The sequence below is a fragment of the Pogona vitticeps genome, chromosome 5, assembly GCF_051106095.1.
Source record: "Pogona vitticeps strain Pit_001003342236 chromosome 5, PviZW2.1, whole genome shotgun sequence".
Classification (NCBI taxonomy): domain Eukaryota; kingdom Metazoa; phylum Chordata; class Lepidosauria; order Squamata; family Agamidae; genus Pogona; species Pogona vitticeps.
Window position 1 is genome coordinate 94,802,598 of NC_135787.1, and position 25,761 is coordinate 94,828,358.

At 42.0% G+C, this 25,761-nt stretch overlaps 1 protein-coding gene across 3 annotated transcripts in view; it reads right to left on the reverse strand.

Moving 5' to 3' along the window:
- Positions 1 to 25,233, reverse strand: part of DOK7 (docking protein 7) — a 69,831-nt gene extending 44,598 nt beyond the window's left edge. The window contains exons 1-4 of one of the 3 annotated variants that reach the window (XM_073001009.2): positions 25,046 to 25,233; positions 24,819 to 24,864; positions 20,216 to 20,440; positions 13,671 to 13,871 (exon numbers count right to left, since the gene is read on the reverse strand). In XM_073001009.2, coding sequence (XP_072857110.2) covers positions 13,671 to 13,871; positions 20,216 to 20,440; positions 24,819 to 24,864; positions 25,046 to 25,102 — 529 coding nt within the window. In that variant the 5' untranslated portion in view covers positions 25,103 to 25,233. Of the gene's footprint in view, positions 1 to 13,670; positions 13,872 to 20,209; positions 20,441 to 24,390; positions 24,521 to 24,818; positions 24,865 to 25,045 lie in introns of those variants that run through there. The other 2 variants (XM_020815400.3, XM_073001010.2) reach the window with 2 other exon arrangements.
- Positions 25,234 to 25,761: the final 528 nt, after the last annotated feature.

Here is a 25,761-nt window from a genome sequence, read left to right on the forward strand (position 1 = left end):
CAAACTTTGAAGCTCTGGGAAGGAAACTCAAGGACTTTAGGGCCCAGATAGTTTTCTCATCCATCCTACCAGTATTTGGAAGACGAAGAGAAAAGGAAAGAAAATACTCCAAGTGAATGACTGGCTACAAAGGTGGTGTCGACATGAGGGATTTGGTTTCTGGGGCCATGGGCTAAGCTTCATAGAAGAAGGGCTGCTAGCAAGAGATGGCTTGCACCTAGCAAGGACTGGGAAAAATGTGTTTGGCCACAAAATGAAGAACTTCAGTAGGAGGGCTTTAATCTGAATTGAAAGGGGGAGAGAGACGCTAGCACAGAGTTAAAGATAGGTGAAGCCTTACTCACAATAAGAGGAACAGATCAAAGTGTTCAAATGGGGGGGGGGCAATAAGAACATTAATGTTAGTAGTAATATTCATAAAAATGTACAAAGACAGGTCACAAATCACACAATCTCTGGTATCTATACACAAATGGCAGGAGTATGGGAAACAAACAATAAGAATTGGAAATTTTAGTTCAGGAGGGCAAATACAGTGGTGCCTCACTTAGCAATCACTCCATTGAGGGACGAAATCGCTTAGCGACGGGGTTTTGGTCATCGCAAAAGCGATCGCTTTGCGATGGTCCCTCTGGGAAAAAATCGCTTTGTGATGATCACGGGGAAACGATCATGGCAAAGTGACCCTTTTTAAACAGCTGATCGGCGGTTTCAAAATGGCCGCCCGCTGTGTGTCCTCGCTTTAGAGGCACCAAAAATGGCCGCCCCAATGGAGGATCTTCGCATAAGGTTAGTTCTGAAGCCCATAGGAACGCATTCAACGCGTTTTAATGCGTTTCCATGGGCTTTTTAAAATCGCTTAGCGATGAAATCGCTTAGCAACGTTTTCCGGGAACGGATTAACGTCGCTAAGCGAGGCACCACTGTATGACCTGATAAGAATAACTGAAACTTGGTGGGATGAGTCCCATGACTGGAATACAGTGGTACCTTGACTTATGAATGTCCCAACCTACAATCATTTAGAGTTGCGAACAGCTCCGTTTGCAAAATTTTGCTTTGACTTGTGAATGGAGTTTCGACTTATGAACAAAAAAACACCACGGGGAAGGCGGGAAATTTGAACTTTCAGTTAACTGTTGGCCAGTGAAGAGGCTGCTTGTCTGCAACCTCGCTCGCCCCAGCAGTTAGAGTGTGGATATGGAGAGAGACTTCAGATTGCCTACTGCCTGATACTGTACTGTACGGACTGTGGGTTTTTTGGCTTTTTTTTTTTTTTTGATTTTTGGCTTTCTTTTTTAAAACAGAGAGACTGCCTGTTCTGGGTGAGTACACTGTATTTACTGTACAGGGGTTTTGCAGCTTGGGTTTGGGCTAGGTGGGGGGTTATGTTTCTGTGCTGGCTGTTGGTTTTAAAATCAGAAAACTGTTTGCAAAGGTTTGTCTGGCTATTGGCCTCTAAAATGAATTTTAGTCTTTTGGTTTTAAAATCAGAAAACTGTTTGCAAAGGTCTGTCTGACTGTTGGGCTCTAAAGCTAAGTGACCTCTCTTTTGTTTTAAAAGGTGTTGGTGGGTGGGTTTAAAATGTGCTTGATTTGGTTTAAAATGTGTTTTGTTTAAAAGTTGCTTGGTTTGTTTTAAAATGTGTTTTGTTTAAAAGTCGCTTGGTTTAAAATGTGTTGTAAAATGTGTGGGTTTAAAATGTGTTTTAGATTCCAAACTCTCTCTTTCACCCCCCATTGTCTTCTATCTTCTCTCTTTTTGTGCTTAAAAGCACAAACCTTTGTCTAAGGGGTCTGTGTGCCCCAGTGATGACCTTCTTTCTTTCCTCTTTTCCCCACTGTTCCCTCCCTCCTTCACTGCCCTTTTTTAACCTAAGTTCATCTTAGGTTAAAAGAAGAAAAATTCTCCCCTTAGTGGCAGAAGACAGATTAACCAATTTTGCATTAGTCCCTACGGAAACTAATGCTTCGACTTACAAACCATGCCTCGACATAAGAACAAAAAACAGCCGGAACAGATTAATTGGGTTTCAATGCATTCCTATGGGAAATGCTGATTTGACTTACAAACATTTTGACTTACAAACATCTTCTGGGACAGATTAAGTTCGTAAGTCAAGGCACTACTGTACAGCAATTGAAGACTATAAATTGTTCGAAAAGGACAGAGAGAATAGAAAGGGAGGTGGAGTTGCAGTATATGTAAAATAATAAGCATTCCTGCACAGAAATACAGAAGGAGGAGATTGGATGTCCGACTGAGAGCATCTGGATCAATCTAGTTGGGGCAAAAACCCAAAAGAACATGGTAGTTGGAGTTTACTACTGGTCGCCCAATCAGGGAGAGGATGTGAATGAAACTTCTGAAAAAAAAATTGCACAGATTTCAAAGAGACACAATGTAATAGCAATGGGAGATTTCAATTATCTGGATATGTGTTGGAAGGCAAATTCTGCAAAGTATGGTCCTTCCAAGAAATTCCTAGCTTGTGTGGCTGATAATTTTCTCCTACAAAAACGTAACTAGAGAAAAAGATAATCAGAGAACTAGCTATCCTTGACTTGATTCTAACCAATAGAGACAACTTGGTGGAGGAAGTGGCAGTAAGGGAACTCTGGGCGAGAGTGACCATTTTCTACTAAAATTCTTTATTTCAAAGGAAAACAGTGTAGCCACCCACATATGCTGGATTTTTTTAAAATGCCATTTTAATACTCTCAGAAGAAGAATGAGTAAAATCCCACAGCAGGAGATCCTAACAAGAAAAGGAGTCCAAGAAGGGTGGGAGCTTCTGAAAAAAGAAATTATAAAAGCACAACTGTAAATAATTCTAACAAGAAAAAAGGTGGGAGGCAGCCAAAAAAAAAAAAAAAAAAAGCCAGTGTGGCATCACAAAAAGCTCAGAGAGGACCTGAAAACAAAACAAAACAAAGACTGATTAACAAATAGTCAAGAAATACCTTACCACCTTGATCGAGTTCAAACTACCAGGGCCAGATGAACTGCATCCAAGAGCACTGAAGGAATTGGCCAAAGAACTCTCAAAACCACTATCCATTATTTTCTTAAAATCATGGGAAACAGGTGAGGTGCCAGATGATTGGAGGAGAGCTAATGTTGTCCCTATCTTCAAAAGGAGCAAAAAAGGGGAACCTGGGGACTACAGGCCAGTCAGTCTGACTTCAATCACAGAGAAAATTCTGGAATAATTTATAAAACGGTCACTATGCAATCACATATAAAACAATGCACTAATAACTAGAAGCCAACATGGATTTGTCAAGAACAAATCCTGCTAAACTAATCTGATCTAATTTTTTGATTGGGTAACCTCCCTGATAGAGGGAATGCTGTAGAAACTGTAGAAACAGTATACAGTGGTGCCTCGCATTACGAGAGCTCCATTTGACGATGAAATCACTTTACGTCGATTTTTTTGCAATCGCAAAAGCGATCGCAAAATGATGTTCCCTATGGGGGAATTTCGCTTTGCAATGATCGGTCCCGTTTCGGTAACCGATCATCGCAAAGCGATGATTTTTGCACAGCCGATCGGAGGTTTCAAAATGGCTGCCAGGTAAAAAAATGGCCGCCCGCTGTTTTCTGGCACAGATTCCTCACTACAAGTGCAGCGAAAATGGCCGTGCTGTGGAGGATCTTTGCTGGACGGTGAGTTTGAAGCCCCTAGGAACACATTAATCGGGTTTTCACGGAACGAATTAACGTCATCATGCAAGGCACCACTGTATCTTTAGCAAAGCTTTTGACAAAGTGCCCCATGATATCCTGATTAGCAAGGTAACTATGTGTTGGCTGGATTGATCAAGAGTCAAGTGGATATACAATTGGCTACAGAATCATACTCAGAGAATGATGATTACTGCCTTCATCTCCAACTGGAAGGAGGTAACATGAGGTACCCCGAGGCTCAATCCTGGGTCCGGTGCTCTTTAACATTTTTATTAATGACTTGGATGAGGGAGTGCAGGGAATGCTTGTCAGATTTGCAGATGACACAAAATTGGGTGGAATAGCTAATATTCTGGAAGAAACACAATTCAAAATGATCTTGATAGGGTGAAAACAACAGAATGAAGTTCAACAGGGATCAGTGCAAACTACTGCACCTTGGGAAAAGATTTGTATTCCTGAATTGAACAGAGGATTGGACTTGATAAACTATAAACATCTTCCAATTTCACTATTCTATTATTCTGTATGTAGATAAACTTACGTCAACAGCCAGATATGCCAGAGCACTGGTAAGTATTGCATTATTCCACCTACTGTTTGGCAAGTGACACAGCCCTGGACGGGGGTACCAGGTCCATTGTGTGCAATGCAGTTCTTCCAGAGGCACCAGCGCACCAGAGGAAATTTTACTGAACAGGAAGCCCTACCCGATATATCAATGCATTGTTGATTTTTTAAAACATTCTGCACTACCCCAGAAAAAGAGAAAATAAATCAGTACCATAGTGTAGCTGGTCATAATGACTCAAATGGGATAAAATGAACTGGTAATGTTAAGACATTGGGACATTCATCCAGGTATATATACCACGTGACCGCAATTCAGTACAACAAAAGTATGGAAAGTAACATTAGCACAGGAGAACATTTCCCTGGTGTGACCACAACCTGAGATTGAGCTCGAGAGATATGGAAGGACTTGGTGAGTTTGCCCCCAAATCATGATGAGAAAAACTCCATGCTGCTTAACAGAGGAAGGCATTTCACAACCAGAGGGCAGCCACTGAGAAGGCCCACTCTCAGGTCCTTGTCAAACATAACCTGTAAAGGTGACAAGATCAAGAAAAAGGTATTCCTCAACAATATTAAGACCCAAAGAGGGATATACGGGGAGTCTGTCAGATAGCCTGGGCCCAAGCTGTATAGGACATAACCAGTACTCTGATTTGGGCTCGAAAGCAGACCAGTAACCAATGAAGCTGCTGTAAAAGAGAAGTTACATGCATCCACCCAGTCAATAGTCTGGATGCATTTTGTATCAGCTGAAGTTTCAGAACCATCTTCAAAGGCAGTTTCACATACAGCATGTTACAGTAATACAAACGTGATGTAACTAACTGTGTCAGCAGGGCATCCTTGTCCTTCTTGCACTCTTCTTACAAGAAAGAGAGCATGATTGAGCACACTTGCAAGAAATTTGGTAGGAATGAATCACAGCTCGCAAAGTGGAAGCTGCTGACAGGAATTGTCAATGAAACCCAAGTGCTCAGCATGTTTAGAGATGATAGGGGAGCATAACACCGATCAGTCAAAGGATGTGACTTAGATCAAACCAAGCAAGGTTCAGGTTTCCAGATCTCTTCAGCATAGTCTGAGGCTTTGAGGACCTTGTCCCAAGAGGAATCCTAAAGATGCAGCTGCCAGTTTTGAGAAGCTCTGACAATGGTGACATTTCTCTACAATATGGCCCTCTCCAAAGCAAAAGAAGCACTAGATACGTTCATCTGTCTAGCTGCCGTCTTAAGTGCACTTCTTTTTAAAGCTCCTGGAAAACATGGGGCAGTATTGCCAACAGTCAAAAGGTTCGGCAGAGAATGGTTGGTTGATATGGGCAAGAAGCAAAAATGGTGGGAAATTCCAGAAGTCCCAAAAACTGTAGGACAAGACTTTAGAATTATTAAGAAAGGTGAAAGGTCAGAAGCTAGGAAAAGAAAAGCTCAAACTGTATGGTAGGTGCTGTGATCCACATGGCAGATGAAAATGAACTGAAGGAAAGGCATGGTTTTATCTTTGCTAAAAAGCAGATGCAGCTCCCATCAAAATGCTTCAACTCAGCTCCAGAAGATGAGACATGCTGCACATGTGCAGGACTAGCTCATTTGTGTGATCCACAAAGACCAGCAACTACTTCTTCAGTCTGATAAAACCTACCAGTCTAACAATCATTATAATCAGGTGTATGACAGGAATAATATGTATTCAGATTGGCATTAATTAAACTGAAATATTTCTGGCTCTAGGAAGCAGATGGCTTGGATTAATCAGCTTGTCCATCATTAGTTTTGACTAGAAGTTTATCAACACATAAGAGTGAACTAGAACAGGCATAGACTATATATACCCCATGCATTATACTACCCTTCATTCTCAAGAACATAGTCAGATATCCTTGTTCTTTTCCCCCATCTCTGACAAAGTAAAGTTAACCATAAAACTGTTTAATAGCTCAGAATAATTCTGCATCCATGATTTTACATAAATGGAGATAGCCTGGCCACAATTATCCATGCTCTGATAACCTCTTTAGAACTAAAACCAAATCCTACATTAAAAAACAGAGCATGCTACTAAGATCAGTTCCTTTCAGACTCTTGGGTAAGCACAAATGGGCCTGAGGAGGATTAGGATCATGGAAGTACAAAAAGGTCTAACCTCCCCAACCCCAATGATTTCTTCCCTCACACACACACACACACACACACACAGAGAGAGAGAGAGAGAGAGAGAGAGAGAGAGAGAGAGAGAGAGAGAGAGAGAGAGAGAGAGAGAGAGAGAGAGAGACTTCCTCCCTCCCTCCCTGGGGGATGGTGATTAAAATACACCAGTAAACTCCACTGGAATTAATGGAAGTTTTTTAAACATGCTTACTCTAGATTGAAACAAGAAATTGAGTTCAGCTGCACAGTTTTCATGTAATGTACTTAAGAACATAAGAAGAGCCCTGCTGGATCAGGTCAAGGGCCCATCTAGTCCAGCTTCCTGTATCCCACAGTGGCCCCACCAGATGCCTCTGGAAGCACACAAGACAACCAGATACCTGCCTCCTGGTACCCATCTCCTGCATTTGGCATTTTGGGGTACCTTTTTAGCCTGGAGATTATATATCCCCATCACCACATCCTGTGGCAAGGAGTTCCAGAGACTAACCACACACTGGGTCAATAAATATTTTCTTTTGTCTGTTCTCACTCTCCCAACACTCCATTGGAGTGGATGTCCCCTGGTTCTGGTATTGCATGAGGGGGAAAAGAGCTTCCCTCTATCCACTTTATCCATCACCTACATAATTTTATATGTCTCAATCAGGTCCCCCCTCAGGCCCCTGTTCCCTAGACTAAAGAGGCCCAAATGCTGTAGCCTTTCCTCATAAGGAAGGTACCCCAGCCCAATCATCATTTTAGTCACTCTCTTCTCCATCTTTTTTTAGTTCCACTATGTCTTTTTTGAGGTGCAGCAACCAGAACTGTATGCAGCACTCCAGGTGCGGCCTTACCAGTGTTGCAGCACACAGTTTACACAACTACAATTCACTAGGCTACCTTTAACAGTGTTTTGCATGCAATACTTTTTATTGTTTTCCACTGAATTTTCGTATTTTGTTTGGTGTGGTTGCTCAGATATGGCACAGGTTTAAAAATATGCTAAAGTAAGGAAGTGGTCACTGTACATTTTATACTGTATAGCTTTTCTGAGTTCTATGTCTGCATCTTATCATCTTGCTATCAAAACTGAATTCCAGAGGCACTATACCAGACCTGGGCAAAGTGCTGCCCGAGGGCCACATGCAGCCTGCAAGCCGCTCCTGTCCGGCCTGCGGACAGTTTTGAAAATCAAAACCATTTATAGCTTTTTGTCTAAAGTTGATCAGTTGCTTATCTTTAACATACCGCAAAAAACCTCTTTAGTATTTGTGAAGATTAACAAGTTTAAAATAAAAAGAATCATAACATCTCTGTTTCATTTTACTTTTAAGTAAAGTTGGTTCGGCCCCCGAACACAGTTCAGATTTTTCATGTGCCCTCACCCCTGCGCTATACAGCCCGAAAAACCTACAGCAACCAGCACAATACTGAATTTAAAGGTTATGCCAGGGTACTATGAACTTGCTTCATATGGTTCTTGTAGCTATGGTCTGGATGGATTTCATTTAAAACAAATTTACATCAATTGATTTAAATTTTTTAAAAATTTAATTTTTGTTTGATTATCTTAAAAAAAATTTAAATTTAAATTTTGAATTAAACTGTTGATTTTTATCCACCCTGGCTACGGTACACAATGGGGGGACTGTTGCAGGAATGATTAGACAACAACCCAATAGACAACCCAGTAGACAACATCCAACAACCCAATAGACAACATCCAATAATGGCCAATATCCAATTCATTCCAGCATAATGTAAAATTATGCTTGGTGGAAATAGCTGTGGCCCTATCTCGATGTGGGGGCGCTCACTATCTTGGTGCATGCGCTCGTAATCTCAAGATTAGACCACTGTAATGCGCTCTACGTGGGGCTGCCTTTGAGGCTGCTGCGGAAACTTCAGGTGGTGCAGAATGCGGCGGCCAGACTCCTCAGTGGTGTGAAAAAATACCAACACATTTCACCCACTCTGGCCGCATTGCATTGGCTGCCCATCCACTTCCGCATCGACTTCAAAGTGTTGATGCTTATGTATAAAGCCCTAAACGGTTTAGGACCTCGATACCTGGCGGAACGCCTACTCCCACCAAGATCTACCCGTGTCACTCGCGTGAGCCAGGAGGTGAGGCTGAGGAGCCTAATGCTGAGGGAGGCCTGGAGGGCCTTCTCGGCAGTGGCTCCTCGCCTCTGGAATAATCTACCTCCTGATATCCGCGCGGCTCCCTCGCTGGGTACTTTCAAAAATCAACTAACAACATTGATGTTTCGGCAGGCCTTCCCCTCAGTTAATTCCTGACCTCCCTTTTTTTCCTCTCCCTATTCTCTGTCTTCCTTGTTCAAAGTTTTCTCTCTATGTAAAACTGTTTTTATATATATTGTTGTATGTTTTTTGTAAGCCGCCTAGAGTGATCTTAATCGACTAGGCAGGCGGGATATAAATTAAATAACTAACTAAATAAATAAATATGTTAGATATTACACTGGGCAACAAGGGATTGCATAGTTGAAAGCGCTTCGAAGATTACAGTTCTGCGGCAGCCATTGTACAACTACTACAGATATAACCACGAGTTGCATGAATATAGTTGTGCAAGAGGATTTTGGCCAGTGTGTTCCTCAAGTACTGTAATACTTGAAAAAGTTTAAATATTCCATACAGTATATGTTTGAAAAAGCCTCTGTATTTATCTCTTCAAGGGTTTCCAAGACTTTTGTAATGTTCCTGTCAATTTTATATTCAATTTCCGCAAGACTTTCCTAATTTAAGAATATCATCATCATCATCATCATCATCATCATCATCATCATCATCATCATCGTTATTAACTAGTACTTTCAACAAGCCCCTAATAAACTTTTTAAAAATAAAACTAACAGCTAACTTCCCATTTCTTTTTTGAATGCCTTTCCTCCATACCTTCTCAAACTGATCACAATGTATATGTTTTAATTTCTGCCTTGGATTCATCCTCTCCTTTTGAGTACAGTGGTGCCTTGCTTAACGAGCGCATCGTATAGCTTACCGATGGCCTCTATGGCCAAAACTCGCATTGCGAAGATCGGTAAGCGTTTCGCTTACCGATCTTCGCATTGCGACGCCAGGAAATCAGCTGTTCAGCGGCTCCAAAATGGCCGCCGGACGACCCAAAATGGCTGCCGCAACCATTTTCGTGCCCTGCCCTCGCTTACCGAGGGCGCGAAAATGGTGGCGCTATGAGGAAACTTCGCTTAACTGTGAGTATAGAAGCCACTGGAACGCATTAAACTAAGTTTAATGCGTTCCAATGGCATTTTGCGTCCCGTTTAGCGATGTTTCTTCATAGCGAGGGTTAATCCGGAACGGATTAACCCTCGCTATGCGGGGCACCACTGTACTTTGTGAAAGACTGTGACTAGAGATGGGCATCCATACCGATTGTCAGATCGTGCTGGATCGTCATACTGACACCACAGGTGACACGGTCCGGTCTGCCACCCCCACCCCCAGCTGGATTCACTCATTCACCAGCTGGCACATACTCCACTTCTCCTCTTTGGTTGTTTCACCAGCTGCAGCAGGAGCACGGACTTCTCTTCTCTCTCTCCCCCAGCAGCTGCCCATTCAGACAAGAAGGTGGGGCACGGATTGCTGAAGCACTGCCTTTGAGTTGGCAGCTGCTGGAGAAGGCAGGGAAGGAAACTTCTGCCACAACTGATAAAATGACTGAAGAGGAGGAGGAGTTGGGTGGGCAGGCTGGTGAGCAGAGGAATTCAGGCGGGGTGAAGGACCTGTGGTGCCAGTATGATGATCCAGCACAATCTGATGATTTGGATTCATGCCCATCTCTAAATGTGATACATGACAATACTGAAAGTAATTCTAATAATTTCTGTTATCCCGTTCTTATCATCATTCTTGGCATAAAGGTAAAGGTTCCCCTTGACAATTTTTGTCCAGTAGTGTCCGACTCTAGGGGGCAGTGCTCATCCCCCTTTCCAAACCATACAGCCAGCGTTTTGTCCGAAGATAATCTTACATTGTCACATGGCCAGTGCGACTTAGACACGGAACGCTGTTACCATCCCACCAAGGTGGTCCCTATTTATCTACTTGCATTTGCATGCTTTCAAACCGCTAGGTTGGCGGGAGCTGGGACAAGTGACGGGAGCTCACTCTGTCACGTGGATTTGATCTTACGACTGCTGGTCTTCTGACCCTGCAGCACAGGATTCTGCGATTTAGCCCGCAGCGCCACCACGTCCCTCATTCTTGGCATACATAACCATTAAAATCTAGGTCGGACAGACTTCCATTCAGATCCATGTACTAGTTTTATTATTATCAGTTTCCCAATCTGATCCTGAATTAGTAAGTCCAATATAGCCAAAGTACCTCATTTTCAAGGTTTTGATCTAATTGTTACCTTTAAATCTTTCTCATCCCTCAGTGGGACAATAAATATCAGCATATCTCTCCCACACTAGCTGCCTTGCATTGGCTGCCCGTTCGTTTCCGCATTGATTTCAAACTGTTAATGATGACATATAAAGTCCTAAATGGTTAAGGACCTCAATATCTAGCGGAACGCCTCCTCCCACCTAGATCTACCAGAATCACTTGTTCTAGCCAGGAAGGGCATCTGAGGGGCCTAACGCTGAGGGAGGCCCAGAGGGAAAGAACAAGAAACCGGGCCTTCTCAGCAGTGGCCCCTCGCCTTTGGAACAGTCTGCCCCCAGAGATCTGTCTGGCTCCCTTGATGGATGTTTTTAAGAGCAAACTTAAGACCTGCCTATTTAGGCAGGCTTTCCCTCCTGTAATCACTTGAATATTTTTTCCCCTATTTTGAACCATATTGCTACTGTTTTTTATTTCATTATATGTTTTTATTATATCTATTATTGTTAGCCTCCCAGAGTAGACTTCGGTCTAGATGGGTGGCGTATAAATTCAAATAAATAAACAAACAAACAAACAAACAAACAAATCAAAAACTATTAACATTAATCTTCACTTCAATTCTATTTCTCTTCTTACATTATTACAGGTAGTCCTGGTACAGTTAGTTCACCACACATGTATGTTTCATCTTTTTATAATCTTGCTGGTCTGCAACCATAACAAAAAAGGATCATGAAATATGCTAATCCTCAACTTTTTTTTTAAATTCAAATGTTGGTTTTTAAGTTAAAACTTCACTTGTCCAACAATACCTGTTTAAGCATAACATTCCAACACAACCACATTATAACACCAGGGTTTACGTGTCCCCATTCCAATACTATTTCACATGTAATGCAATTCAACAACCATTATTCCAGCACCTACTGTCCATAATACATCACTAGAATCTACCATCGACAGACAACCACTAGTACTGCAGATTTCAGATGTGAGACGCGCTTTCCAGAATATTAATATTCGAAAGGCAGCTGGACCAGATGGAATCATGGGACGAGTTGTTAGGGGCTGTGCTGCAGAATTAGCTGGAGTTTTTACGGATATTTTCAATCTATCCATGTTGCAGTGTTCTGTCCCCACTTGCCTGAAGACATCTATTATAGTGCCAGTCCCGAAGCAGTCAGCTGTGGTATCTCCCAATGATTATAGACCAGTAGCTTTAACATCTGTTATTATGAAATGTTTTGAGAGATTGGTGCTGGATTACATTAAGGCTAGTCTTCCACCTTCTTTGGATCCATGGCAATTTGCATACAGGAGAAATAGATCTACTGATGATGCTGTGTCCATCGTACTCCATACTGTATTGAGCCACTTAGAACAACAGGGAACTTACGCGAGGCTGTTGTTTGTGGATTATAGCTCTGCTTTTAACACCATTCTACCAAATAGGTTATTTTTAAAAATGATCAACCTGGGATTACCTCAGGAGATCTGCATGTGGATAAAGGATTTTCTGACAGATAGGCCACAGTCAGTAAGGATGGGATCCCATCATTCTTCTACCCTGGTACTAAGTACAGGAGCTCCCCAGGGCTGTGTGCTAAGTCCCTTCCTCTATTCCCTGTACACACATGATTGCACCCCACTATATAACACCAATGCAATTATTAAATTTGCGGATGATACGACAGTGGTGGGACTCATAAATAAGAACAATGAGTCTGCTTATAGAAAGGAAGTACAAAGATTGATACTATGGTGTAAAGAAAATCATCTCACACTTAACATCAAAAAAACTAAAGAACTCATAATTGATTTTAGGAGGAAGAGAAATGTACATTTACCACTGTACATAAACGGTGAGGAAGTGGAGAGAGTTGGTAGTTTTAAATTTCTGGGTACTTACATCACAGAGGACCTCTCATGGACTATAAATGCCAACATGCTAATAAAGAAGGCACAGAAGAGGCTGTATTTCCTGAGAATGCTCGGGAAGTTAAATTTATCACAGCATTTACTTCTGTCCTACTACCGTAGCACCATTGAGAGTGTCCTAACCTATGGCATTCTGGCATGGTTTGGGAGTAGCTCTGTAGCGGACAAAAAAGCTCTACAGAGAACCATTAAAATTGCCCAGAATATCATCGGGCTCCAGCTACCAACCCTGGATGACATCTTCACATCCCGCTGTCTGAGGAAGTCACACAGCATCCTGAGAGACTCTTCCCATCCTGCTTATAACTTTTTTGAACTGTTACCGTCTGGCAGAAGATATAGAACAATTAAGACTCGGACCACACGTTTTCTAAATAGTTTTTATCCTAGAGCTATAATTGCAATTAATAATGAGCTTAAAGACCACCAGTAGTGAATAATTAGTTGGACTGTGTTACTTGGCCTGAGGTGTAGATGTTTGTATTTTTAGTGGGGGATTTCTAGTGGGTGGGGAGTGTTTGGGGAATGTTATGTGTGTGCATGTGTCTGGTCTCTGGGTGTCTGTGAATTTCGTTGTATGGTATACTGTGTATATACTTACAATGACAATAAATTATATTATTATTATTATTATTATTAATTCCTGGCTCTGAATGATTTTGTTCACATCAAATACTATGTTCCAACATCCTAATATCTTAACAGACTATTTAAACATCAGACAGTCTCAGATTTAAATTTTAGGATTAAGCCCAAATGACCCCACTCATGTATTTTGCCAATCCGTTTACAGTTTTATTTTAGTATTTTGTTTTGTGGGTTTGTTTCAGTTATTGATCCCTATGTTGTGAATCAGAAAGATGTTTACAGCTTGCTGTGGTTCAGATTCATCATCTTACATGGATTTCTCTACACTGAAACACTGTAACAAAACGTAGATGCAGAAGACTTACAAAAGCCACATCGAGTTCCTCCTTCAAAGACAAATCCATTAGGAACTGCTCCATAGCGTCGCAAATCTGAGAGTTTCCATTGCCCCATTATAGAGGGTGGGTTGTCTTTTACCAGTACTAGAATATCATTGCAGAAATGGAGAGTTGCTGGTCCACTTTCCAGTTTAGTTCCAGGTGCAACCACAACATGAAACCTATGAACTATTAGGGCGGAAGGGAGAAAGAAGATACAAATTAAAGAGAATGAGTGGAACAAATTGAATAACTAAATATGCAAGGATACGTTTCATTATATCTGAGAAACAAATGTTTTTGTTAGCTTTATCTACTTTTCCAAAAGGCAAAAAGAAAAAACAAGGAGAAAAGCACAGTATCTATTTAGTTTAAGATCCTTTTTTGTTGCTCAGCACAACTTTTTGCTTGGCTAAAACACCAAGTCTATATGCTTCCAGAAAGAATTTTTACTTAAACCATTTCGAAAACAGTGTCAGCCGCATGTTACTTGGGCTGAGTTGTCTCAGATAGGCATGGACTACATTTTGGTTAACATCAAAATCAACTACACTCCATAGGCTCAATAAAAATTGTTATAAATGGTTTTAAAACTTAATCTAGCACAAGTGGCTAAGCCAGGTAAGATCTGCAAATGGAGGAAAGGATTGAAAGCCTAATCAATGAGAGGGGTGGGAAAATTAGGATTTTGCACCACATATAAAACAGGGAAAAAAGAGATAACTTCCTTTCTATGAAATAGAAATTACAGTGGTACCTCGCAAGACGACGACCCCGATAAACGATGAATCTGCATAACGATGACTTTTTGCGATTACTATAGCAATTCGCAAAACAGTCATTCCAATGGGGAATTTTTGCTGGATGTTGATTAGGTCTGTGCTTTGCAAACTGTTCGCAAGACAATGATTTTTTCCAATGATCGTCAGCTTCGCAAAATGGCTGCCCTGTGTTTTCTGGACACATGCTTCGCAGGGCAGCCATTTTTACAGCTGATCGGCGCTCACAAAATGGTTTCCCTATGGACAATCTTCACTGGACGACAGGGTATTTTCCCTATTGGAATGCATTAAACCGGGTTTCAATGCATTCTAATGGGGAAAGGGTTTTCGCATGACGACTATTTCGCTAAACAGCGATTTCAATGGGACAGATTATCATCGTCATGCGGGGCACCACTGTACGTATCTGACTAGCTCCCTAGGAAACTGAACATTATCACAATCAAATAACACTGAAACAGGAAAAATGGAGAGAGGAAGTCAGTGGAGCCACAGCATGTTCAGTGACTATATGAGGCCTAAACATACTGAGAGGAAAGGAACTGAAAACCAGGGGAGAAGAGAAATTAAACAGAAAACTACAGAAGATGGCATAGTTAGAACCCTGAGCAGAGCCACTCCTTCCTGCTGTTGTTGTTTAGTCGTGTACGACTCTTCGTGACCCCCCATGGACCAGAGCACAGGAGGGCCTCCTGTCTTCCACTGCCTCTCTTCCTAGCAAAAGGCAAAAGTTGAGCCAAAAAAATCTACTATCTTTCATTACTTCCTGTCAGAAAAGGCAGCATAGCATTCAGTGAGTATACCTTCTCCTCTCTCTAAATAAAGACACTTGAAGACTGCAAGGAATTGGCTTGGAAAATTGGTGTGACAGCATGACCTCCTTTAGGATGTCAGGTAGGAGCAAAAATAAAGTCAGCCAACAGCATGCAATTTATCCTTTGGGAAATAAGCCAGATAGAGCATTTGTATGAAGCAAAGCTTGACCGATGGTGACAAGCTACAGGGAGCATTGGTCCCTTGTGTGAAACAAAAATGAAATATAAACTTAGAATTTGTATGTCATTTCTCCAGTATCACCTCTTGCAGTCCTAACTGTGCATGATGCAGCAATTTTAATACTATAAAAATTAGAGCTTTTTATAATACTATAAGAGACAAACTTTACTTCCTGTCATATTAATTCATTTCTTTGATGTCAGAAGCCCTAAATTTACAGCTTCTTATAAAGGAAATTTACAAATATATCTTATAAATATCAATTTAGATCTTTAAATATATTAAATGAAGGCTAACTTCAAAGGAAATAACTCACTGCCATATAACTATGACATCACTGTGAACACTGGACGGGCCTGAAATTAGTATCTCCACTTGATTTGTCTTCTAACACAACCACCTTTTTTGAGAAACACTTTGTAAAAAGAAAGGAAGAAGAAGGAAGCAACAGGTATTTGTCAGAATTCAAACTTCCATTAGTCATATTCACACCCAGTAGAGCAGAACATGAAATGTTATTTTTGTTAAATAAAGTGCCTTCATTCATTACTTCTACTGGAAAGTTTTTTCTTTGACCATTGTCCATTGTTTTAAGATGGGGAGGTAATTCAGTTTTGAAGCCAAATCCCGCCCCAAGTCCTCCACGGGCTGCAACAACTGCAAAATACCAAATCGCAAAAAACACTGAGAAAGAGGCTTTTAAACTGTTAAAAGTGTGCTTGAGTCCCTGTGATTCCTATAAAAGGTGAACTGAACCCTCTGAAAGCTTCCAGGTTCAGCAATGCACCATTTTCATTTGGTTGCGAAATTGGCAATGAGCAAGGTTAGTTTGGAGGATAAAGGAAAGAGTGGACAGAGTGAAGGACTCAGGAGTTCAAATACCTGCTCAGCCATGGAATTTTGCTGAGGATGTGGAACTCATAAAACCACTCAAAATCCTCATTTACCTTGAAAGCCCTTTTAGGGACACTATGAGTTGATTCCTACTTGACAAAACATAACAACAAAGTTTAGTTTGGAGATCTGGGTTTTGCAAAAACAGCCCTGGGAAAGCACATTTTATTGCTTAATAGTACATTGGCAATGCATTGGTTTTTTGATCTTTAAAAAAGAGAAAATTCTAAAGAACAAAACAGCAAATATAACTCCCTCAATAAGTAAATATCTTCCTTATTTCACTTTAAACTAGCAATGTCATAAGTTTTTATACTAATGTGTAAAAGTGATGTTGATTTCCATTAACCCACAGAATATGTTACAAGTAATGCTGTTACACATTGTATATTACTTCTGAGCTTTTGGCAGAATATACTGTATGTGCACAAAACAGTGCTGCATCTAAAGAAGGGACTGTGTTTGCAAACATGTTGGTTCGGATGGCAGCACTCATCTGCAGTAACATCCATGAAAGTTTCTGAATATAGAAATGACCTTCATTTTGAATGTTTTCTATTGTTCTCCGTGTCACGAAATCAATCATATACTCTATGGCATTCAAATATTTTAAAATAGCATAAATCTACAAGTTTCAAAACCTCATTTATATGTCAACCTATTTGAGGTTAATGATCTTAGGCAAAGGTATAATAGGAGTGTTGCAAAAATACACTCATGTAGCCCGGGGGGGGGGGGGGGAGCCCAATTACACCCAATTAAGGGAGTCTTTCCAAAGTTTTTATTCTTTGAGCAATGGCACAGGAGCCATTGCTCAAAGCTATGAGTGTCTTCCCAATCAAGGGAAAGGTCCTCTTTTTAAGGACACACTAGTTAGATACAACTCAACACTTAATCAGTCAACTAAAACAAATACTTTGTTACCTCAAGATTTATCTTACTAGTCATACATTCCAAGGCATAGATAAGCAAGACCAAACGTAAAGCACCACATTCTTACTAATTTAATCTCTAGATTATACATTGCTAGCAACACTCCACAGAGGTTACATTTATGTGCACATAAGGTTGTACAGTGGTCCCTAGTTGCGAAAATTTTGAGATACGAAAAGCCCCGGCCGCAAAATATTGCTTCGACTTGCGGCCGGAGCTTCGAGTTATTCCCCCCGCCCCCCCAAAAAAACGGGGAGGTGGGGAAAGTGTGAAATTTGAACTTTCTGGTAACTGTTGGCCAGCAAAGAGGCTGCTTGTCTGCTACCTCACTCGGCCCAGCAGTTAGAGTTTTGATACAGAGAGAGTCTTCAGACTACCTGGCACTGCCTGGTACTGTACTGTATAGACTGTATTTTTTTGGCTTTTTTAATTTTTGACTTTTTTAAAAACAGAGAGACTGCCTGTTCTGGGTGAGTACATACACTGTACAGTATTTACTGTACTGTACAGGGTTTTTTAATTTTGGAGCTTGGTGGGGGGGTAAGGCTAGGTAGGGGTTATGTTTCTGTGCTCTGATGGGTCTTGCAGTGTGGATTTAAAATGTGAAAAGTAGACTGTAATATTAAATTAAAATTAAATGTGAAAATTAGACTGCAATTTTAAAATGTAAAATTTATTTATTTGCATTCTGTGCCTTCTAGGGTTTGTGTACTGTGTGACCTGTCTGTTGTTTGAAAATGTGTGGATTTAAAATGTGGCTTCAAAATCTTCTTTTTCTTTGGGGATCTGTTTGCTGTAATAATGGTTGCTGGTTGTTGATGCAAGTAGGATGTAAAATGCAGTTTAGAGTCCACAGTCTTTTTTTCTTAAAATCAGAAAATATTCTATGAGGGGCTGTGCTGGCTGTTGATGCAGGCAGGCTGTAAAGCAGTTTAGACTCTCTTTTTGTCATGAGGAGTTCTGTGCTGGAATAATGCTTGCTGGATTCTGTGGCTCCTAGGATTTGTTGCAGTGTGACCTCTCTTTTGTTTTAAAATGTGTGTTTAAAATGCGGCTTCAAAGTCTTTTTTTCTTTGGGGATCTGTTTGCTGTAATAATGGTTGCTGGTTGTTGATGCAGGCAGGCTTTAAAATGGAGTTTTAAAATGGAGTCTACTGGAGACTCAAGGCTCTCCCTCCCCCATTGTCTTCTCTCTCTCTCTCTCCCTCTATGCTCTCTTTTTGTGATGAGGAGTTCTGTGCTGGAATAATGCTTGCTGGAATCTTTGGCTTTTTTAAAGGTGTTCTCCTGCCCTTTTTTAAGTTAAAAGGTGCTTGTTTTTGTTTAAAAGGTGCTTGTTTTTAAAGGTGTTCTATTTAAAAGGTGTTCCCTCCCCCCTTTCCTGCCCTTTTATTGACCTAAGTTCATCTTAGGTCAAAAGAAGAAAAATTCTGCCCCTAGTGGTAGAATTCGGATTAACCGGCTTTGCATTAGTTCCTATGGGAACTAATTCTTCGATTTAAGAACGGCGCCTCTAGATAAGAACGAAAAACAGCCGGAAAAGATTAAATGGTTTTCAGTGCATTCCTATGGGAAATGGTGAATTTCGAGATGTGGCCACCGTTCCAATACGGATTAATTTTGTAAGTCGAGGCACCACTATACAGACTTGGAAGGGTCTTTTAAAATGGTTACATTATTTCTAATCAAGAAACAAAGTTTAATTAACATTTATAGCAAGAGGGCTAGAAGGACCTATTAGATCAGTGATGGCAAACCTTTCTGAGCACGAGTGCCCAAACTGGGGGGGGGGGGGAACCCACAACCTGGCAGATGGTGGTGGCGAAAGCAGAAGTGGTGGCAGAAGGGGGAATCCCGAGCATGGATCCACCTCCAGTCATGCCCAACCCCACCACTGCCTATAGATCGGCTGGCAACTTGACTTCTTTCTTGTTAGGTTGAAACATTTTGCTACTCATCCAGGTAGCTTCTTCAGTCTGAGGAGAGTTGGTAGGAGACCCATGATATATGAACTCTCCTCAGAATGAAGAAGCTACTTGGATGAGTACTAAATGTTTCAACCTAACAAAAAAGAAGTCCAGTTACCATGACTTAACTTCCAGATATTTTTCTAAGATTAAGAATTTAACTATATCAGGTTCATGCAACTTCAGAAGACAATTTTTGCACTTCCAGGAACCTCCACGGATTGCAGCAAGCTCCCCCACCCACCCAAAAAAACTTCTGTTTCCTATAAAACTACTTTCAATTTTTTTTTTAAGACGGGGGAGTTTGGTTGACCCTGCAAATAATTTAATGGCAAAACTGCTGCTCCCAAACTCTTCCAGTAGCATTGTGATCATTCCATTACTCCCAAGTACTCACCATTAATTAATTAATTACCAGGGGGCATAATAGGGTAAAAACGTATAGGGGAGACACACATTTCACACCTACAGTTTCCCAGATTCAGCAGCTCTTAGCTCTAAAGGAGAAGTTGAGGCCTAGGGAGATCCTTACAGTAAATTCTGGTTTATATGTTTCCACGTCAGTCATTAATTGTTTGATGGCTCTTAGTGGTTATCCTTATTGATGTCTGCAAAGATATTAAGGGTACATTTCTTTCTGATCCATTTCTCACCTGGCAATGATGTAAGTAAACAGCAGGCTTCTATGCAGAACATCTCAGAACTGAGCTTAAGGTTTGGGGTGCAGCCTGATTTCCTAAAATATCTGATGTGGGAAGACTAGATTAAGAAGTCTGTGTTGCAGTGTAAAGCTGTGAGCCTCCACCTATGCTCAACCTGCACATTTGTAAATAAACAAGCATTTACAGTACTCTCTTCTGTGACTTCATTCCAAAGGAAAAATACGAAGTTCCCAAGAAATTCCTATCAGTCAGAGAACTGGAGAGTGTGAAACAAGTTGAGAAGCAAAGATTACCTTCACCTAAACTGTAGCGGATTCGTACATCCCAGGCATGCATGGTTTCTTTGTTGTCAAAACCCAGCACAACAACTTGAGTCAAACAGATGATGGCAAGTGTGTGATTCAGACCCTCATAAAAGAGGCCAGGTTCCAAGCCACAAATGTCTTCCAAAGTCACACTCGTCCGTTCTTTCAGACCCTTCATTCGTTCAGATTTTTCCTTATATATCAGCATGAGCAAGCAATCTGAAAGCAGAAAAGCAACAATCAAATACAGTGCTGGGCATATCATCAGTGCTACCGAATATTCATTTTTTTCTGAAATACTTCCTGTTGAGATATCCTAGGTAATAAAATATTATTACAAATAAGCATAGCATACAATGCAAGAGAAGAAATAATTATAGGTATTAGTCTTCTAGGTAGCTCAGATGAACAAACCCTGCTATCCACCACAAAGTCTTCCTTATTGGACAATCTGTAATTGCCAAAAACAGTTAACTCTACTGCCCCACATGATGATCATTATTATTATTTCAATATGGATCTCTGGGTTAAATCCACCTACTTTTCTATGCAAATAATATATTTCTTCAGAAAAATAAAGATACGTATCACTCCTGAATCCAAGTAAAAACTTATGTAAACATCTTTATTTGTTAAGAACTCGGCAAGGCTTTCAATGCACTATTGAGGGTTCTAACATCCCCCATGGCCAAGAGCCTCTCAGCATGGAAAAGATGCACTGCATGAGACTGAATGGGTGTCATAAGAGTAGAGTAGACACATTCTAGATGGGCGGTATAAAAATGAATAAATAAATAAATGAATGAATGAATGAATGAATGAATGAATGAATGAATGAATAAATAAATAAATAAATAAATAAAATAGAGACGTTTCACCAACATCTACTGCTATGGAAATAGTACTTCAAATGGGTTCTAAGCCACATTTGGTTGGATTTATCATGAGTTTTCTTCCCACCATCCTCTAGTTATTGTTTCAGCTGTGGCACAGACAGCCCTTCTCCAGAAAACTAATGACAGGGTTGAGCACTGGTCAGGAGAGGGTATTTTTCATCTATGTATATGAGTTTGTAATGCAGACATTCCCAAAAGCATGGACAAGATAGACAAGATAGCTGCCAAAGCCAGCAACCAACGTACCCTCCAATTTTCAGCCCCACTGGGGGGCCCCCCCTCTCGCAACTTCACCCCTGCATGCACGTGCAATTCTGCCCCACTTGTGTGCAGGGTTCTGTCACGACCAGAACCAAAGGTGCTAAACATGATCGATGCACAGAGAAAAAGCGCTGTGTGGAAGGAGGTGAAGTCACGCCTGCCCATGTGTCCAGCTTAGTGGAAACTTGGCCAGCAACTGTTCTAGAAAGCTATGTAAATTCAAATTTAATAAGCCCACTGCAGAGCAATCTCCACCACAGATTGTATGATCTGCTGTATTTTGGGGACCTAATGTTGAATTCCCAAGCCATTCTTAATTAAGGAAACTTCCGTACATGTTGACCTCTCCCCATTCATAATATCATATGGGACAGAATCTCTGTCAGCTGGGTCATGGAGAATGTTAGGCAGCAGAGTGGGTAATACATCTGTAAAATCCTCGCACTATCTTGACTGCCTATCAGCACATACTCTCCTAGGTTCAGAGAAGGTTATCCTTTGAACTCATCAAATGAGGCAGAATCTTTGTGGGCTATCACTAGCCCACATTTTCCCCATCTATTGACTCTAAAATACTTTATTCCAATTACCCAAGTGGAAGCAAGTGGGACAAAACAGCTCTGATATGTATCTGTCATATTCATCAGGCTGGTCCACTTGTGACTGATTTTGTTGTGAATTATTGCTATTTTATTTTGAACTGGGAGAACTCACAAATGTCTCACCCATTTTTACATATCAAGCATTTCTCCCACTACGATACATATCTAACGGAAAATGAGCCTCTCTTCGGCATTACGTGCCTGAGCAATGACACACTAGCAAAATGAAGCTTATTCAGAGCAAACCACAAACCATCTCTACCACCTAGCCATTGACCATGCTTCTTGATGCTGCTGAAACCTGTAATCCAAAACTTTAGGAGGAGGCAGAGGCCAAAAGGCCTTTTGTAGATGTCAGCTAAGTGACATGTCACAAAATGCTCAGCTGCTGTTACTGGAAAGAAATCACACACAAACTTAATGGAAAGATAATCCACTTTCACCAGACCAACAAATGCCTCTCTTGGTTGTTATGGGTCTTTCGGGCTGTTTGGACATATTCTGGAGGTCGAAGGCTGTGAAAGCCTTTGAGAACACAAATGGCTCTCTCTTTTGAACATTTGAGATTCTATTAAAATTGGGGCATACCCAATTTTGTTACAATATAAAATATTCAAAAAGGAGAGGGGGGTATTTGCATTCATTTACGAATAAATATCCACGCACAGCTGGATTTAACGAGTGGCCAGCCCCTGTGGCTGGCTCATCCACTCATGCGTCTGGCAGTGGCTGCAGCCTCGCTCCTCCTTCCCATCGCTCCCAGAGCTCCACTCTCTTCCTGCTTGCCTGGCCATTCCAGGCAGTGGAAGGAAGGATGAGTCGCCCTGCATGACTGTTGAGTCGCCAGGAGAGCAGGAAGAGAGCGGAGCTCCAGGAGTGATTGGAAGGATGAGTAAGGCTGCCGCCACTGCCAGACATGTGAGTGGATGAGCCAGGTACAGGGGCCAGCCCCTTGTTAAATCCACCTGCGTGGGGATATTCATCTCTAGCAACCCCATGGTCCCCAGCCTGTTTGATTCAAAGTGCATATGATGGCTCTTATGGGTATTACATGTGCAATTTCCGCCATTCATTATACAGAAATAAAACATATTTAAATTTTGTATTTTAAAATAAGAGATTAATATAATTTACAACTCAAGCATCGACTTAACACAGAAATCCAAACCATTATTTTGGAGACCTGTGATCTTGGAATCTTTGAGCTATCCAATGCCATTCCAGGCTTGTTACTTCCTAGCAGTTTTTCTTTTTTTTTTTTTTCCAGCAGATTCCCTCCCAATGAATGAAACAGAAATGTATCTGTATCAACTACAGGAGTGCCTAGACTAGCAGCAAATGTGGGGAAATGATTGGGAATCAGGGCTCTGCAGGCCTGTAGGAACCATAAGCTCAGTCAAGTTCTCTCTGACCCTCTCATCAACCTCCCCACATCAGGGATCAGCATAAGCAGCATTGTAAGGGTTGTGGACCTTCCTGAGGAAACTGGCAGGCAGAAACCTCTCAGAGTAGGCCTCTGATATACCATGTGGTCCCAGGAACACTGTCACAGATACCCTAAGTATGCTTTCTTATCAATTACAAATGTAAATCCAGGAAATGGCACCCATTCTGTATTTCCCCTCTGCCTTCATTAAACAGATTTGCCAAAACTGTGACATGCACTGTTGTCTGAAATTCCATACAGGGATAAATATTGATGTGGCAAATACTGCATGATCTTGTACATGGCTATGGCTAAGTGCAGTACAACAGCTGTTATGGTTAATTACACTTATCCGCTGAAGTCCTACTGCTTACTGTAGTAAGTTGCAACTAGGGTAGGTCCACCACTCAATCAATGGAACTCACAAAGAAGTTGGTTCAACAAATTCTCACTAATTCAATCAATGAATCTACTCTAATTGCAAGTTACTATGCAAAGCAGCAGGATCTCAGCCATCAAGTAACTTCATACATAAAATGCCACAAATACCATATCTGGTGTTTCTATCCAAAACCGTTTATAAGGTAAAAACAAACTGAAGTTGTATCCACAAATTCATCCACAAATACAAGTGTTGTAAAAGAGTTTAGGAATGGAAAAGGATACAGTACAGTACTTGTTTCTAAATCTAGAAAGGCTGAAGAACAGGAACAAGTTTTCACCTGCTGCTTAAATACTGTACACAGGCAGACGGAGATAACACTTAGCTTGCCAAAAAAGAAAGCACAATAGTACTTTAGTTAACTGAAAGCTGTCTGCCGGATGAAGCACGTGGCCGTTTAGTTGTGTTCAAAATGTTATGCGAACGAGAGGACCCAGCCTCACAAATCGTAAACTGAAGGGCCGAACATAGGAGTCTTTCCTAATTAAATCGAAGCTTCGATTTTTAAGTCTTAATTTATCTCTATAACAAGGAGCGTCTACCGATTTACGCTGAGCGGCCGCCCAAGGCCACGTTGCCTTCGCCGGCCTTTCCCGACGACCACGCAGGCCCTCCTCCACCTTCCATAGTCTCTCTTGCTAAATTTAGCCCCTCTCCTCCCCCCTCCCCGCTTGCCCGGCAGGAAGAGAAAGAAGAGCTCCGGGCCAGAGAGAGAGAGAGACGAGGGCAGCTTTGCGGACGGTGGGGGAACGGTCTCCTCCGCCTTTGGCCTCCCGCGTCCCGCCTAATTCCGGGGCCATCCCACGCGCCTTTGGCGCTCCCGGCCGCGTCGTTCTCCTTCCTCTACCGACGACACGGGGTCCTCTGGGTCTCCTGGAGGCTAGCCGGGTCCTCCTCCTCCACTTCCCATGAAAACCCCCATTTGCCCCGCTCCCCACCACCACCACCACTTGCAAGCTCCTGGACTCACCCGCAACCGGGGAAGGTTTGCGCAGCACCACCCATCTATTCTTCCACTGTGGGGACAAAAAGAGAGAGAGAGAAAGCCGTTGGAGGGGGGCTGCATGCAGTCCCTTCTTCCTCACCCACCCGCAAACTGAACAACTTGCCGGGGGAAATGGCCCCTCCTGTTCCACCCCGGATTTAAAAAAAAAAAAAAGTGGCCAAGCCCGGGCAAGAGGGTTTCGCGTCGGGGACCTTTTTTCCATCTCTCCACTTGAGCTGGCCCTCCACCACCACGGCGGAATCCGTCATCTTCAGTCATGATTTCCGACAGCTGCTGCCGCCGCTAGCTTGCTGGAGCTGCGGCGGGGTCACTTTCAAAATAGCTTTATTGGGTCACTTGCTCTCGGAGCAAGGCGGGGCTGGGGCGCGAGAGGGGAGAGAGCGCGCGCGTGGCGGGGAGGGGGGCGCGCGGGCGGGCGGGCGGCAACAAGCCTGCGGCTATAAAAGGGGGCTGCGCTTCTTCGCGTCCTTCTAAGCCCAGCCTGCCTCCTGTCGTGGCAGATTCGGGATCGAGGGGCGACCTTGCCCACGACATGCCATTGGTGGCACTCTGAGAGTGGCAGGGCAAATCGAACCTGTTCCCCACGAAGGGGAAGGCGCGCTTGGTAGGATTAATATACTTCCCTCAAAAAGATTTCCTCGGAAATTCTGCTTTAGCGATCAGTGTCGCAAATTTAGCCGGTGTTTACCTATCAAAGGTCGGTCGCACTCCTTCTAAAAACCTGTGCTAAGCCTATGGTCTAGTTTGACCCTCAGAGATTAAAAAAAAGGCACGGGGAGGACCAGGTTACTCTTCTTATCCAGTTGCTTTGTTTCTGCTCCTAGATGGGATGACAATGGCGACTGGGCTTCTTCAAGAAATAGCATCTGTTTGTTGTACACTCCTGCCCTTTCAAATTGTTCTCCAA